This window comes from Sciurus vulgaris (genome assembly GCF_902686455.1).
Source record: "Sciurus vulgaris genome assembly, chromosome: 6".
In the NCBI taxonomy this organism is placed as follows: Eukaryota; Metazoa; Chordata; class Mammalia; order Rodentia; family Sciuridae; genus Sciurus; species Sciurus vulgaris.
This window is the reverse complement of record NC_136466.1, coordinates 89,828,789-89,841,962: the sequence shown is the minus strand read 5'-3', so window position 1 is coordinate 89,841,962 and position 13,174 is coordinate 89,828,789. Positions and strand designations below refer to the sequence as shown.

At 40.4% G+C, this 13,174-nt stretch overlaps 1 protein-coding gene and 1 pseudogene across 2 annotated transcripts in view; one reads left to right on the top strand and one right to left on the bottom strand.

Moving 5' to 3' along the window:
- The window catches only part of ERAP1 (endoplasmic reticulum aminopeptidase 1), a 30,332-nt gene extending 17,746 nt beyond the window's left edge, over positions 1–12,586 (bottom strand). Inside the window, 6 exon segments of the mRNA XM_079145870.1 lie at positions 729–863; positions 3,400–3,538; positions 5,755–6,301; positions 6,890–7,015; positions 7,367–7,466; positions 11,854–12,586. Of these exon segments, the coding sequence (XP_079001996.1) occupies positions 729–863; positions 3,400–3,538; positions 5,755–6,284 (804 nt within the window). The 5' untranslated portion in view covers positions 6,285–6,301; positions 6,890–7,015; positions 7,367–7,466; positions 11,854–12,586.
- LOC306664785 (DNA endonuclease RBBP8-like) lies at positions 7,479–9,792 on the top strand (annotated as a pseudogene). The gene has a single exon. The product of its transcript is annotated as a DNA endonuclease RBBP8-like (transcript).
- Positions 12,587–13,174: the final 588 nt, after the last annotated feature.

Sequence of the window (13,174 nt, the reverse complement as noted above, 5' to 3'; positions counted from 1 at the left end):
ATTCTACCACTAACTAGGTTCTTGCTCCCTCTGAAATTTAAGATTATACTTCTTTAAAATGTGTAATGTTTAGTGAATTAGGGTTTTATAGGTTGTTTTTCGTTTGTTTGCTTGCTTGTTTTTTGTTTTGTGGTGCTGAGAATCGAACCCAGGGCCTGGTGCATGGTAGGCAAGTGCTCTATCACTAAACTATATCCCCAGTCCCCAAAATGGTAACTTGATGTTTTAATCTGCATTTCTATTTTGTGTTTGTATGTTTGTGTGTGTGTGTGTGTGTGTGGTACTGATACTCAAACCCAGGACCTCACACATGCTGTGCTAGGTGAGCACTCTCCCATTGAGCTATATCCCCAGCCTCATTATAAAATGAATATCTATAGCTAGGCACCATGGCACAAATCTATAATCCTAATGGCCTAGAGGCTGAGGTCAACCTCAGTAACTTAGATTCTCAGCAACTAAGCAAGACCCTATTTCAAAATAAAAAAGAACTAGAGTATAGCTTAGTAGTAAAGCATCCCTGAGAGTTCAATCCCCAAAACCAAAAAAAAAAAAAAACAAAAAACAAAAAACAAAAACAAAAGGGAACATTTGTGACAACAGGGCCAACAACTATTTTTGCCCAAGATTGAGGGATTTCCCAGGATGCAGGGTTCCCAGTTTTAAAACCAGGACAGTCAAGCAAACAAGGACAACTTGGTCAACCCATGTGTCAATCCTATGTTCACCTTCACTCCACTCTTGGTCATCTTGCTGACAGACTCAAAATCTGAAATAATGAAGGCCACCAGGTAAGTGCTCATCCTCACAGTGACATCAAAATGGTCTTCTATGAGTCCTTCAGCAATAGTCACAGATTTCACCTAAAATCAGGGTAACTCATATTACCAAGTAATCCAATTCAAAACACTGAACACATAAGAAGAATTTCCCTAATTATCAGATATAATATCAAATGTATATGACATGATATTTCTACAGTTACTTCAAAACTTCTCTACTTAATATCTGATTATAATTTAGAAATTAAGGTCAGACCATTTGACTCAATTTCTTTTTTTATTGCAATATAATTCACATACCACAAAATTCACTTCTTTAAAGTATATAATCCAGTATTTTTTGGTATACTCATTAAGTTGTGCAACCAACACTGGACTTCTTATAAGAAACCCAGAAGATTGCAAACTGACTCATATTTGGTATATGTTGGTTGATAACATGGGACAAACCAAAACTGAAACTGCTGGTTTTACCAAGATGTGGCCCACTGGTCCCTAATCTAGATTTAAGAATAATCTGGAAATGAAATGTCTAATATCCTCTTCACTGGGCAAATACATAACCATGTCCTACCTAAAAAGAGCTTCTGTTTTTCTATACAATTGGAAATGAACTTTGCCCATGCAGATCTGTAAAGTCTTTTCCAAATTCAGATATGTTTCACCAGAATCAGCTTTTAAGTGCAATCAGCATTTGAAGCACAACCTCTTGCAGGTGGGTAGGCTTGATGGGGGTAGCAGTCTAAGATCAAAGGAAAAAGTCTAACACCTCAGTAACAGGAAGCATTGAGGTGGGATCTTGGAGGAAAAAAAACATCAGAAGTAACCTGGGGAAACCATGTCAACAGGCATTTTTCCTGTAATCCCATATCTGCCCCTATTTGTATACTTTTGTCCTTCTTACACCCACCAGCCTAATACCCATATACCTACTTGTCATTTAAACCAATTCTGCTACACAACCTAGATTTACTCTTTAAGGATCCCAAATTATCTTTTCTTTTCAAATACCTTCTACATACTCCCAACCAAAATTTCAATTTTTGATGCTGTGCTATTAGGAAGGTAACCTAATTATATAATTCAAATTTAAACATGATTAATTCCTGCATACTTCCTGTACACTGTAATGTTCCAGTGGTATACAATATTTGGTTTTCTGGTCTCCAAAAATATCCCCTTGTCCTTCCCCTCAGTTTCACATCTGCAGCCAGAGGTCAGGCCACTCCTATGGTATTCTGCCTGTCACAGACTCTCCTGTCAAAGGGGCGAGATTGCACAAGAGATGTTCCTGTCCTCTGCAAGTGGGACCTGGATATCCACCAATATCCAGTATCTTTGTGGAGTCTCTAAACTCTCAGCCTCCCCTCTGCAGATCTATGGGATTTCTCCATTAACTCTACTAGCTCTTTCAATCTCTCACACATTTCCATCCTATGCCTGTTGCTTTATTCTCCTAGAACTCTTACTCTCTAGTTAAAGAATGCTTTCCTCTTCCGGGGAGCAATGCCCAAGTATAGCTTGGGCAAGAAGATTTTAACTTGAAAAGGCATATTTCCTATCTCAAATTTGTATTTGGAAAGTGGCATAATTGTTTCTTAACTTTTACATACAAAGTCAGGAACAGGGACAAAGTTCTCAGCTGGTCAGGGTTTGCAGAAGACCATCTCTTATGGAGAACAGCCCTTGACTGAGAAAGGGATCCTCAAAGGTGGATAGAATTTTAAGGTTGAGAAAGTTGGTCTGTGGTGCTCAGTATCTCTTCATGCTAAGATATTGCTTCTGTGTCATCACAGGGATAAAGTTGAACAGTTTTTAGATCCCTAGGCAAAGCCCATTCCACCCTGAGGCTTGTCCTTGGTGAGTATTTCTGAACAACAACAACAAAAAAATGTATATCCAGGAGCTGGTGTGCACCAGCTGCAGAAGGACAGCTGGCAGATGCTTGTCCAAGCTTCCAGAATCATGGGATAATGACGCTTAATGAATAATATCAGTCCTCTGGCATGGTCATCTGTTGGTCACTTTTGAAAATCAGGAGTGCTGTGCACACTGGAGGATCATGGCTTCTTTTAAGGTATGTAAGCTATCTATCATTATCTACCTTCGGCATCATAACATTCTGAAAATATTACTTCTCATTTTCTGTCTGCCCAATTTTGCACATAGAGTTATATATTGTATAGTTAACATTAGTATATAGTAATGGATATTATTAAAAAATAGCTATATACTAGGAATACGGCCTTATTTGACAAAGCATTCTCTTTAAAATCTTGTCACAAGATGATATGAAAAGATTAAGGTGAAAGAGCTTTGTGGAGGTCATTATGATTTAAACCTGCCCTCAGTAGTTACAGTTTCTTTCCTATCAGCATTAATACCTGGAATGACATTAATACTGAAACCTTGGAATTTTTGGAGGCAATTTTTTCTTTGACTACAAATGAACTGTAGCTTAAAACAAAAACACAGACTGCAAAATGAAAAAGAAAATTTAGTAACTACCTGTCAGGGAACAAAAGAAACTCCAGTGTTTACTGTCACTGGGGTAATGCAGTCTCAAGAAGAAGTGACAGATTTTCCTGTGAGCCAATGTGTAAGAATTCAGACTCACCAATGGCATGTTGGAGATGGCCAGGTGCCTTGGCTCCCTTCTGATCTTGATCAAGAAACTCGCTTTGAGGGCAGGTTCATCAAAGCAGGGGAAAGCCATTCTTGCTGCAGTTGGTTCAAACTGTGTTGATGCAAGTATCCTGAAATCATGGCAAGGAAAATAAAATTGAGCATGATACACCAAGGACTCCAAAATAGGTTTTTGTCTGCTTTTTAATTCCTGAACTTAATATAAGATTAATGGATTTCACCAGTAAATGAATATTTTTTAAAAATAAAAGGAAAAAATATTAATATGACAAAAGCTCTTACAAATTGAGTTAAAAGACAAGTAAAAAAAAAAAACAGGAAAATACACAGAAAATCATCTGAGGAAGAGTTAATAGTTTTAAAAGACAGTTAACCCTTAAAACTCAGTAAGAAAATATCCAATAAGCAAGTGGAATCTCTGGCTAATGTCATAAACAGGCAATTCACAAAGGAACCTACAAATCACTAATAAAACATATCAAAAGCTGTTTGACTATTTTAATAAAGTAACAAATTAAGGGTCCTTTGTAAAAAGATTGATTAATAAACATTGATGAGGGATGTGAAGTATAACAAGGGATATCAGAAGTCTGGAGATTCTTTGTCTTACCAATCTTACTTATAGGCCTTTATTCTAAAGAAATGATTTACAGATTTCATCAAAATGTTGCTGATACTGAAAAGTGGGAAACAACTTAATTTCCATACATGGGAAATTAGTTAAATAAATCAATGCATGAACATGTATTTTAATAGTTATTAAAATGACGCAGTGATAGTCATTGATATAAAACATCTTCCCAACATATTAAATTATAAAAACTCCCTTGTAAACAGAAAATATACAATAATTTCATTTACATAAAATAACATTTAGGCATTTCCAGAGAGAAGTCTAGAAGGACAGTCTCTTGAATCAGAAGTAATTATCTTTGGGGACTGACTATGTTTGGGATAAATTTTACTTTTTAAAAAATCATTTTTGGGTCAGGCACAGTGGCACATGCTTGTAATCCCAGCTACTCAGGAGGCTAAGACAGAAGGATTTTGAGTTCAAGGTCAGACTAGGCAATTTAGAAAGAACCTGTCTCAAAATAAAAAATAAAAAGGGTTGGGGATATAACTCAGTAATCAAGTACCCCTGGGTTCAGTCACCAGTAAAACACACACACACACACACACACACACACACACACACACACACTTCTTTTTGGTAGCAGCTAACTTTTTACCTTGATAAAATAATATGAAATTGAATAACTTACAAAGAAAATTAGATTTAAAGGATTAGTATAAAATTTTCCAAAATACACATTCTCTTTAAAAGCAGAACCAAAGCAAGGACGAAGAGTTCTGTAAAATATTTTGGTTGAGATAAAAATATTTAAAAGCTGGGTACATCGATGTACACCTATAATCCCAGTGGCTCAGGAGGCTAAGGCAGGAGGATTGCAAGTTCAAAGCCAGCCTCAGCAACTCAGTGAGACCCACAAAAAAGGGCCAAGGATGTGGCTCAATGATTGAGTGACCCTGGCTTCAACCTCTGGTGCCAAAAAAGTTTTCAACATTTATATATATATATATGTGTATATGAAATATAGATAGATAGATAGATATAGATATAGATATCTTTCCTCTAATGGGCTGTTATGGGTTGAATTGTGTCTCCCAGAAAGATACGTTGATGTTCTTACCCCCAGTCTCTGTGAACATGACCTTATTTGAAAATAGGGTCTTTAATAAAGTTAGAAAGAGGCCATGAGGCTGGAACCTAATCCAATATGGATTGGTGTTCTGATAGGATAATGGAAGTGTCTGTATGACAACAGAACAGTGATGCAGGAATAATGGCCACAGGATCAACAGCTACTACCAGGAGCTAGGAAGAAGGGTTGTGCATGAGTCAGAGAAAACATGGGCCTGTGAACACCTTGGTTTCAGACTTTTAATCTCCAAAACTGTGAGAAAATAAGTGTCCTTTTCTTGTTGGTTTGTTTGTTTTTTAATAAGACATCTAGTTGGTGGTATTTGTTATAACAGCCCTAGGAAACTAATGCATACTCAAAAGAATTTAAAATGTTTAGTAGTTTCAGAAATCTAATGAAACAAACAACTATTTACTCTGATTAAGCTGGAGAAAAGAAAATGGTCAAAATAGGATAAAAATAAGATTTTTAAAAAGCAAGGAAAAAATCGGCCATTTCTAATGCCATAAAGAATAAAACTCAAATGAGTTCAACAATAAGGAGAGATTTTAAAAGACAATCCATCAGAAATAATGAATTCAGTGCAGGCAGTACTTGAAGTTTAAAATTTTTTAAATCACCTCACTTCCCCTTCTTTGGTTCTGTAGGTGCTTTTATAAAATCCATGGAAACTCTCAGAGAGATTGCCAGCAAAATCAATGGCTACTGTGTATGGGAGCCCTGTGAGGAGTGGCTCAGGAGCCAGAAGTGCGATTTGCTCGTGAGGGGGATACTCCAGGACTCTCAGCGGCTCTTCAGATGCCCTCTCTGCAGCTCCTTTCCTGAGGGTGGCCTTGGATATTTGCAAGTGGTGACTATGCAGGATAATGGTACTGGTGGACTGGCTGGCTGTGATCTCTATTTCTGTGGTTCCCCAGAAGGTCAGTGTGCTGAGGTTGGCATGGATCATGAGAGCATAATGAACGGGGATGACATGCTCAGGAAGTCGAATTTTATTCCAAGGGAATGGTGTCCCATCACTTGCTTTTGGAAATGAAGCATCACTGCTCTGACACCATGAAGGAGCTGACCCAACCAAAAATAAAGTCAATAATGAGGAAAGTAGAAATGGCATGCTTGCATCTGGCCATCGGAGGGGCAGGGCCATCATCTTCTTGCTCAAACTACCTACAGGCACAAATGTATAAGAGCAAAATGAAAAGTTATTAATATGTTGTCAAGACAGCATAGCATCAGAATTGATCTACACAATATTAACAGATAAAGATACACACTTCCAAAAGTACAAGATATTTTCCTGAAAGTAAAACTACCTTCCCTATCTTACTGATTCAGAAATGAAAGAAGTTTCTGATTAAGAACAATCTTAACACATATTAGAAAGCATTATTTGGCTTTCACATTTAATTCTGTCAGTGTTCTTGGTTGAAAGAAATCAAATAAGCTCTGGTTGATGAAGGCAGAGAAAAATTATCTGATGCTTTGGAGTAACTCAATGAATAGGTCCCAGGGGTGCAAGACATTTGGGAAAGTAGGTTCACAAAACAGACAAAGATGGACAAAAAGAGTCATTTCAGACAAGATTCTGTTCAAGAAACTGCTCTTCGACAACACTGGACCTCAGAGGAAGTTGCTCTTCTGTCCTGGAAAGCAGAAGGTGGCACTGCTGCAGCTAGACTGAGGTCCCCCCCACTGTCCCTGCAGCTTTGCATAACTTGTTTCAGTTTCAACATTCCAGCTTTAAAGTCCAAGTACCTCGGCTGAGCTGAGGTGTCCACACCACCAACCAGGGGAAGCAGAGAAACAAAGAATTTGGACTTCTAAGCCTGAGTATGAGATTCAGGCATCAGATCCCAGCAAGCCTCACAAGGTGGAGAATTCCTAAAACAGAAAGTACAGGGAAGTCACTGAGATACTAAATAGTGAGAAGGGGGAAAAGGCAGGTATCCCTAACATTAATCTTTAATCAGGTTAGAACCTTCTTCAGATTGTCAGGTCAAAAGTTAATTTAATATTTATATAAATCAAGAATAACTTAGGGGGCTGGCCGCTTCCAAGCGGGGCTGGTGGTCCTCTGGCCATCCCCAAGTCCTGGCCGAGGGGTTGGCAGTCTGGTGAAGGAAGGGGGTGACGGAGACCAGCGAGCTGCCATCTCTTCACAATCCCAGAGGGTGTCTACTCCAGTCCTGGGGATTCCGAGAATTTCAAAGCTGTCCTGGAAGTTTGTCTTACCAGTTTGCTGAGTCTGGCCTTGAACTTGAGATCTTGCTGCCTCCGTCTCTTGAGTTACTGGGATTGCAGGTATTTCAGCGGTCTAAAGATAACTTCATACCTATATAATGTAACAAAAAAAGTCAGAAAACGTTAAGTAAATAGAAGTGTGGAGCTGTTAAGCACGATGAACATCTCTGGAAGCAGTTGTGGAAGCCCTAATTCTACAGATATATCTAATGACTTTAAGGAACTTTGGACAAAAGTAAAAGAATGTCATGATAAAGAAGTACAAGGTTTACAAGTAAAAGTGACTAAACTGAAAAAGGAACGAATTTTAGATGCACAAAGACTAGAAGAATTTTTCACCAAAAATCAGCAGCTGAGAGCAACAGAAAGTCCTTTATGAAACCATTAAAGTTTTAGAAGATGGGTTAAGGGCAGGATTATGTGATCACTGTGCAGTAACTGAAGAACATATGTGGAAAAAGCAGCAAGAATTTGAAAATATCCGACAACAGAATCTTAAACTTATTACAGAACTCATGAATGAAAGAATTCTCTCCAGGAAGAAAATAAAATGCTTTCTGAACAACTGCAGCAGAAAATCGAGAGGGATCAACAGCATCAAGCAGCTGAATCTACAAGAAATAGTGAAGATAGTTTAAGATTTTCAAATGCTACTTCAAAGATTCCTCAAAAAGAATTGACTACTTAGGTGTCATCTCCAGTATTTGGAGCTACTTCTAATGTGAAAAGTAGTTTGTATTTGAATAAAAGTTTATCCCCTTCTCTTTTAGACACTGGGGGAAAAATCATCTGAAAACAGCCCCTTTTAGCAACACTTTTTATTTCTAGATCAGAGATGCCTAGATCAAAATCTGAATATAGTGCCCTTTATAGTCTTGGGTCTGAAGTGAACAAGGTCATTAACCAGTCATCTTCTAATAGGCAGATACTTATAAATAAAAATATAAGTGAATCCATAGGTAAATGGGATAGCACTGATCACATTAAAGATACTATTGATAAACATTTGGTGCCCCTGAAATCCTTGAAAGGCAGAACATCCAAAAGGAAGAAAACTGAGGAAGAAAATGAGCATGAAGTAGCTGCCCACAAGCCTCTTTTGATAAAGAAAATGCTTTTCCTTTCCAATGGATAGTCAGTTTTTCATGACTGGAGACCATGTGATGGATAAGCCTCTGGATCGCTCTGATCCGTTTTCAGCTGTTCAGCATCAAGAGAAAAGCCAAGCAAATGAGACCTTTAAGAACAGATTTAAGCAAGTGACTCTCTATAAGGCTTTTAAGCCCATTCCAAAAGGTTCTTCCTCAGGCTATAAGGCCTTGGATGGGAGCTGCATATTACCCAAGGATTCCTCAGAGGAGCCCTGTTTACAGGAGTGCATCCTCCAGTCCTTGAATAAATCCTTGCCAAACAACAAAACACCATTACAGATAAAAGAAGAAAATCCTATCTTCAAAATTCCTCTATGTCCATGTGAAAGTTTGGAGACAGAGAATCATTTTGATGACATGAAGGGTGGTGGTTCTCATGAGCCAATATAAATTAAGACCCAGTCAGTCCAAGGAGCATGTGAACTTGCATCAGTCCTTCAGCTGAATCCCTGTAGAATTGCTAAAACAAAGTCTCTGCAAAACAACCAAGATGCAGCCTTTGAAAATATCCAGTGGAATATAGATCCAGGAGCAGATCTTTCTCAGTATAAAATGGATGTTACTGTAACAGATACAAAGGATGGCAGTCAATCAAGATTAGGAGGAGAGACAGTAGACATGGACTGTACATTGGTCAGTGAATCCATGCTTTTAAGAAAAAAGAAGCAAGAGCAAAAGGAAAGAAGTCCAAATGGAGAAAAAAAAATGAATGATAGCTTGGAAAATATGTTTGATCGGACAGCACATGAAGAGTATGAGTCTTGTTTGGCAGATAATTTCCCCCAGATGGCAGATGAAGAGGAGAAATTGTCTGCTGCCACAAAGAAACCAAACACACATGTTGATAAACAAGATAAAGTTAAGCAGAAAGCATTTGTGGAGCCATATTTTAAAGATGATCAGAGAGAGACTAGCTTACAAAAATTTTCCTCATATTGAGGTAGTTCGAAAGAAAGAAGAGAGAAGAAAGTTGCTTGGGCACACATGTAAAGAATGTGAAGTTTATTATGCAGAAATACCAGCATAAGAAAGAGAAAAGAAGTTAGCTTCATGCTCAAGATTTCGCTACATTCCACCCAACACACCAGAGAATTTCTGGGAAGCTGGTTTTCCTTTCACACAGACATGTATGGAAAGAAGTTACATTAAGGAAGATCTTGATCTTTGTCCTTGTTCAAAAAGACGGCAGCCTTACAACGCAATGTTTTCTCCAAAAGGCAAGGAGCACAAGACATTGATTTTGAAATGAAAACAAGATAGAGGATGGTTTTTCCCCTTTTAGTTTTTAATAGTTTGTATTAAACATTGATTTTGTGATATTTTGTAAATTGATTTATAAAACATTTTTCTATTAAAGATGTTTCTAAATGGCAAATAATAATAATAATAATAACTCAAAGAGTTAGTTGAGAGTTACAGCACAGATACAAGTTAACTAAGAAAAGAGGGAGCGGTAGTGTTCCAGTCAGAGGAAAAGGCAAGCATACTTGCTGGCAGAGGCAGTAGAAAATACTGGATATGAAAGTTAATGAATTTAAATACAACACACAGTGGGAAGAGATGTGCCTGGAGAGGCTGGTAGAGGTCAGAGCACCACACAATCAACAGGCCTGCGTGGATTTAGAATGGTACTTTCAGTGCAATAAGAAGCCACTGGAATGGTTTTGAGCCTCATTAAAGCTTAAGATTCACTTCACATTTTAATAATCACCCTGATTGTTACATGGAGAGTGGAAAGCAGCAAGAATGAAGGCAAGAGACCAGTTCAAAAGCAGTCCACACAAAGTAGTGTCTTATACTGGGATGGAGGAGAAAAAGGGAGAGGGACAGTGCTGGGAGTGTACTCATCATCTATATTTAGGGTAGACTGGAAGTGGGAAAATGAAGTTATCAGGGATGACTACTGTGTTTCTAGAATGCACATGTGGTAGTCATGGGTGCCTTTTACTGGGATGGAGAGTGGAACAGAATCAAAAGGGAAGACTCAGGTTCATTTTGTTAAATGTTTAATTTGTAACATCTTTGCAAGAGAGGAAATTCCAAGTAGGCAGTTGAATACATGATTTTAGAGCACAGAGATAAAGGAAGAGTGACAATTTATCTTGTTGGGTTGCCCTGGTGATTTTGACTTTTCCTACTCATCTGGTAGTTCAGTGGCAACTGGTCAAATTATTTTCTGCTTCCCTTTATGGGACACCATTGAATGCAAAACAGATCATCAAGGAACAATGCACTTTCTTCCAAATGTTTCTGAACAATGTAGTTAAGCAGTGATAACTGCTTGCCACTACTGGCAAATGATTTGAATGTTGGATTACTTTGAATATTTCTTTTAACATACCAGAATTTTTCTATTTAGATCTACCTAAAAATGTGCCACTTCTCAGTATATAAAGATTTTTTCTTCGGTCTTGTTAGTTTTTTCAACCGTCGACCACATCCTAAATTGAGAGTAAATATTCTGGGTATGTAATAGAAAATAGCATTTCTTTTGAATGTGGTCTACACAAAGAACCTGAATCCAAAGTATAAGGAAGTGTTGCTTTCCCCTTTCTCTTAGGAAACTTAACCTGGAGGCCTACTGGCCCGTGAGAGCCAAGAAGGAAACTCTTCCCGCTTCTCCCACAAGGGCCTAGGACCCAACTTAGGGCCTTGAGCGTGCTAGATAAGCCCTCTGCCACTGAGCTTAATCCCCAGCCTCGGAAAGAAATTTAATTTGCTCAAACAGGAGCAAATTTTATCTGAGTAAAATTTTTATCTGAGTAAAACCCGGGTAAAGTCAGAGCAAAGAGAACTGCTGTTAGGAGAAACAGGGGGGGAACCAATCAACAAATAGCACCCCATCTCACTAAACCCCTACCCTCTCCCCAGTGTTAAGCCAAAGCCAAAGCCACGTTCGTTCTCTGGCAACTACCAGCAAGGCGTCCTCCGTGGCCTAAGCCCGCCCCTCTCTGGCGCCAGACAGAGTTGGGTGGACAGAGCGACGGGCAGAACTCCACGAGTGAGGCGGGGCGCGAAGCGAGGCTCCCGCCGGCGGGACGGCCGCGTGGCCTGGGGAGCGCGCCAGCAGGCGGGCGGGCCGCGCGCCCCCGCCTTCTCCCGGCGGCAGAGGACCCGTGCGAGTGGGCTCTTCGTCCAGCTGCAGCGGTCCCCGCTGACTCCGGCCCGGGCCAGCCCAGCCTCGCCCTCCTCTCCGCGCCTCTGGCCTCCGGCCTCCCGCCTCCCCCCAGGTTCAGAGATCAAGCCCGGGTCGCGCCCTCCTTGGCCCCGCAGCCCCCTCCCCGCCGGGGACCTGGTCGCGCGCGCCCTGCCTGGGACCCGACTCACCCTCGAGCCGCCGCCGCCGCCTTCGCCTGACTCGCGGGCCCGGGACCGAAAGTGAAAGTGGAGTCCCGGGAGCGGCTGGCGGGCAAGGAGGGAGCGTCGGCCACAGCCTTAGCGGCTGGTGCTGGGAGCCCCCGCCTGAATTGGCAGCCGGCGAAGGGGAAACTTGGGAGTAGGGTCCGGCCACGGAGGCCATGGTGCCCAGGAACGGAAGATGTAGGAGTATGGACACCCGGGAGCTGCGGGGTTGATACAAGGGATCGGATAGGGAGGATCACCCTCTTACGAACGCGGATTAGCTCGTCTGTCTTTCGAGCCTTTTTTCTTTGCTTATTTTTTTATTTTTTATTTTCCCCATTGGTTACTCATTACCGAAGCGGGCACTTGGAGTATGCAGAAGGCAGCTGGTGTTTCAGGAAGGGACCAAATAAGGGACCAAAACTCATTTGTCCCCCGAGCCTGGAAGAGCTTGACGCCCTTTGGAATCAGAGGTGTCCATCATCTCGCCTCTGCAAATGGGCTGACAGCTCTAGGCCCGCCTTAGAAACAGGAACCGCAAAATACTAAGTAGTTGAAAACCTGAGCTCTGTGGGATTTTGGCGTAGTGTGGTGATATTAGGACATGCTGCATCAGAAGAGGGAGGGTTATAGAAGGCCCCAGAACTTCCCTGCCACTACCGAGGGGCACTGTACCTCCGAGGACTGGCTACTTCTCGAATTAAAATGTACCCTCTGTTTTATCAGAGCAATTTCTTCATTCTCCTTAGAACCTTAAGATGGGATGAAAAGTTCAAAAAGGCCATATTTAAACAGTTGGGGTCACAAGCCAAGAAAAAACAAGCATTCAAATTCACCAAAAGCTGCAAGTTTCAAGTGGGCCGTGGTCCCTGTGGGAGCAGCATACTTTCGTACTGTTCTCAAGCTTTCATGGCCTGGCTCCTTATTAGCCTCTTTCCTTTGAGAACCTGGGGGGTTCTAAGCTATTGGAACAATATTCGTCAACATTTTTCTTTTTCAATCTTATGCGATTCTTTTGAAATATATATATTTCTGTATATTCTTCCCAGGACATTTTGTAATATAAAAATTTAACATTCAGTTCCAAACTCAAATCAGGGCAGGATCAAAGCAAGGGAAGTTAGTTTGTTTGCTTATTAAACAAAAAAAAATTAAAATTAAAATTCAACAAGCAATGGGGACTTTTGGATCTGGTGGTTTCTTGCAGGTTCAAAACATGGCAGGAGGTGTCAATGAATAGCTGTATCCTCTAAGATCTCCAGGCATCTCATGAGTGCTCCAGTTCCCTCAGGATGGGTTTCTTGTT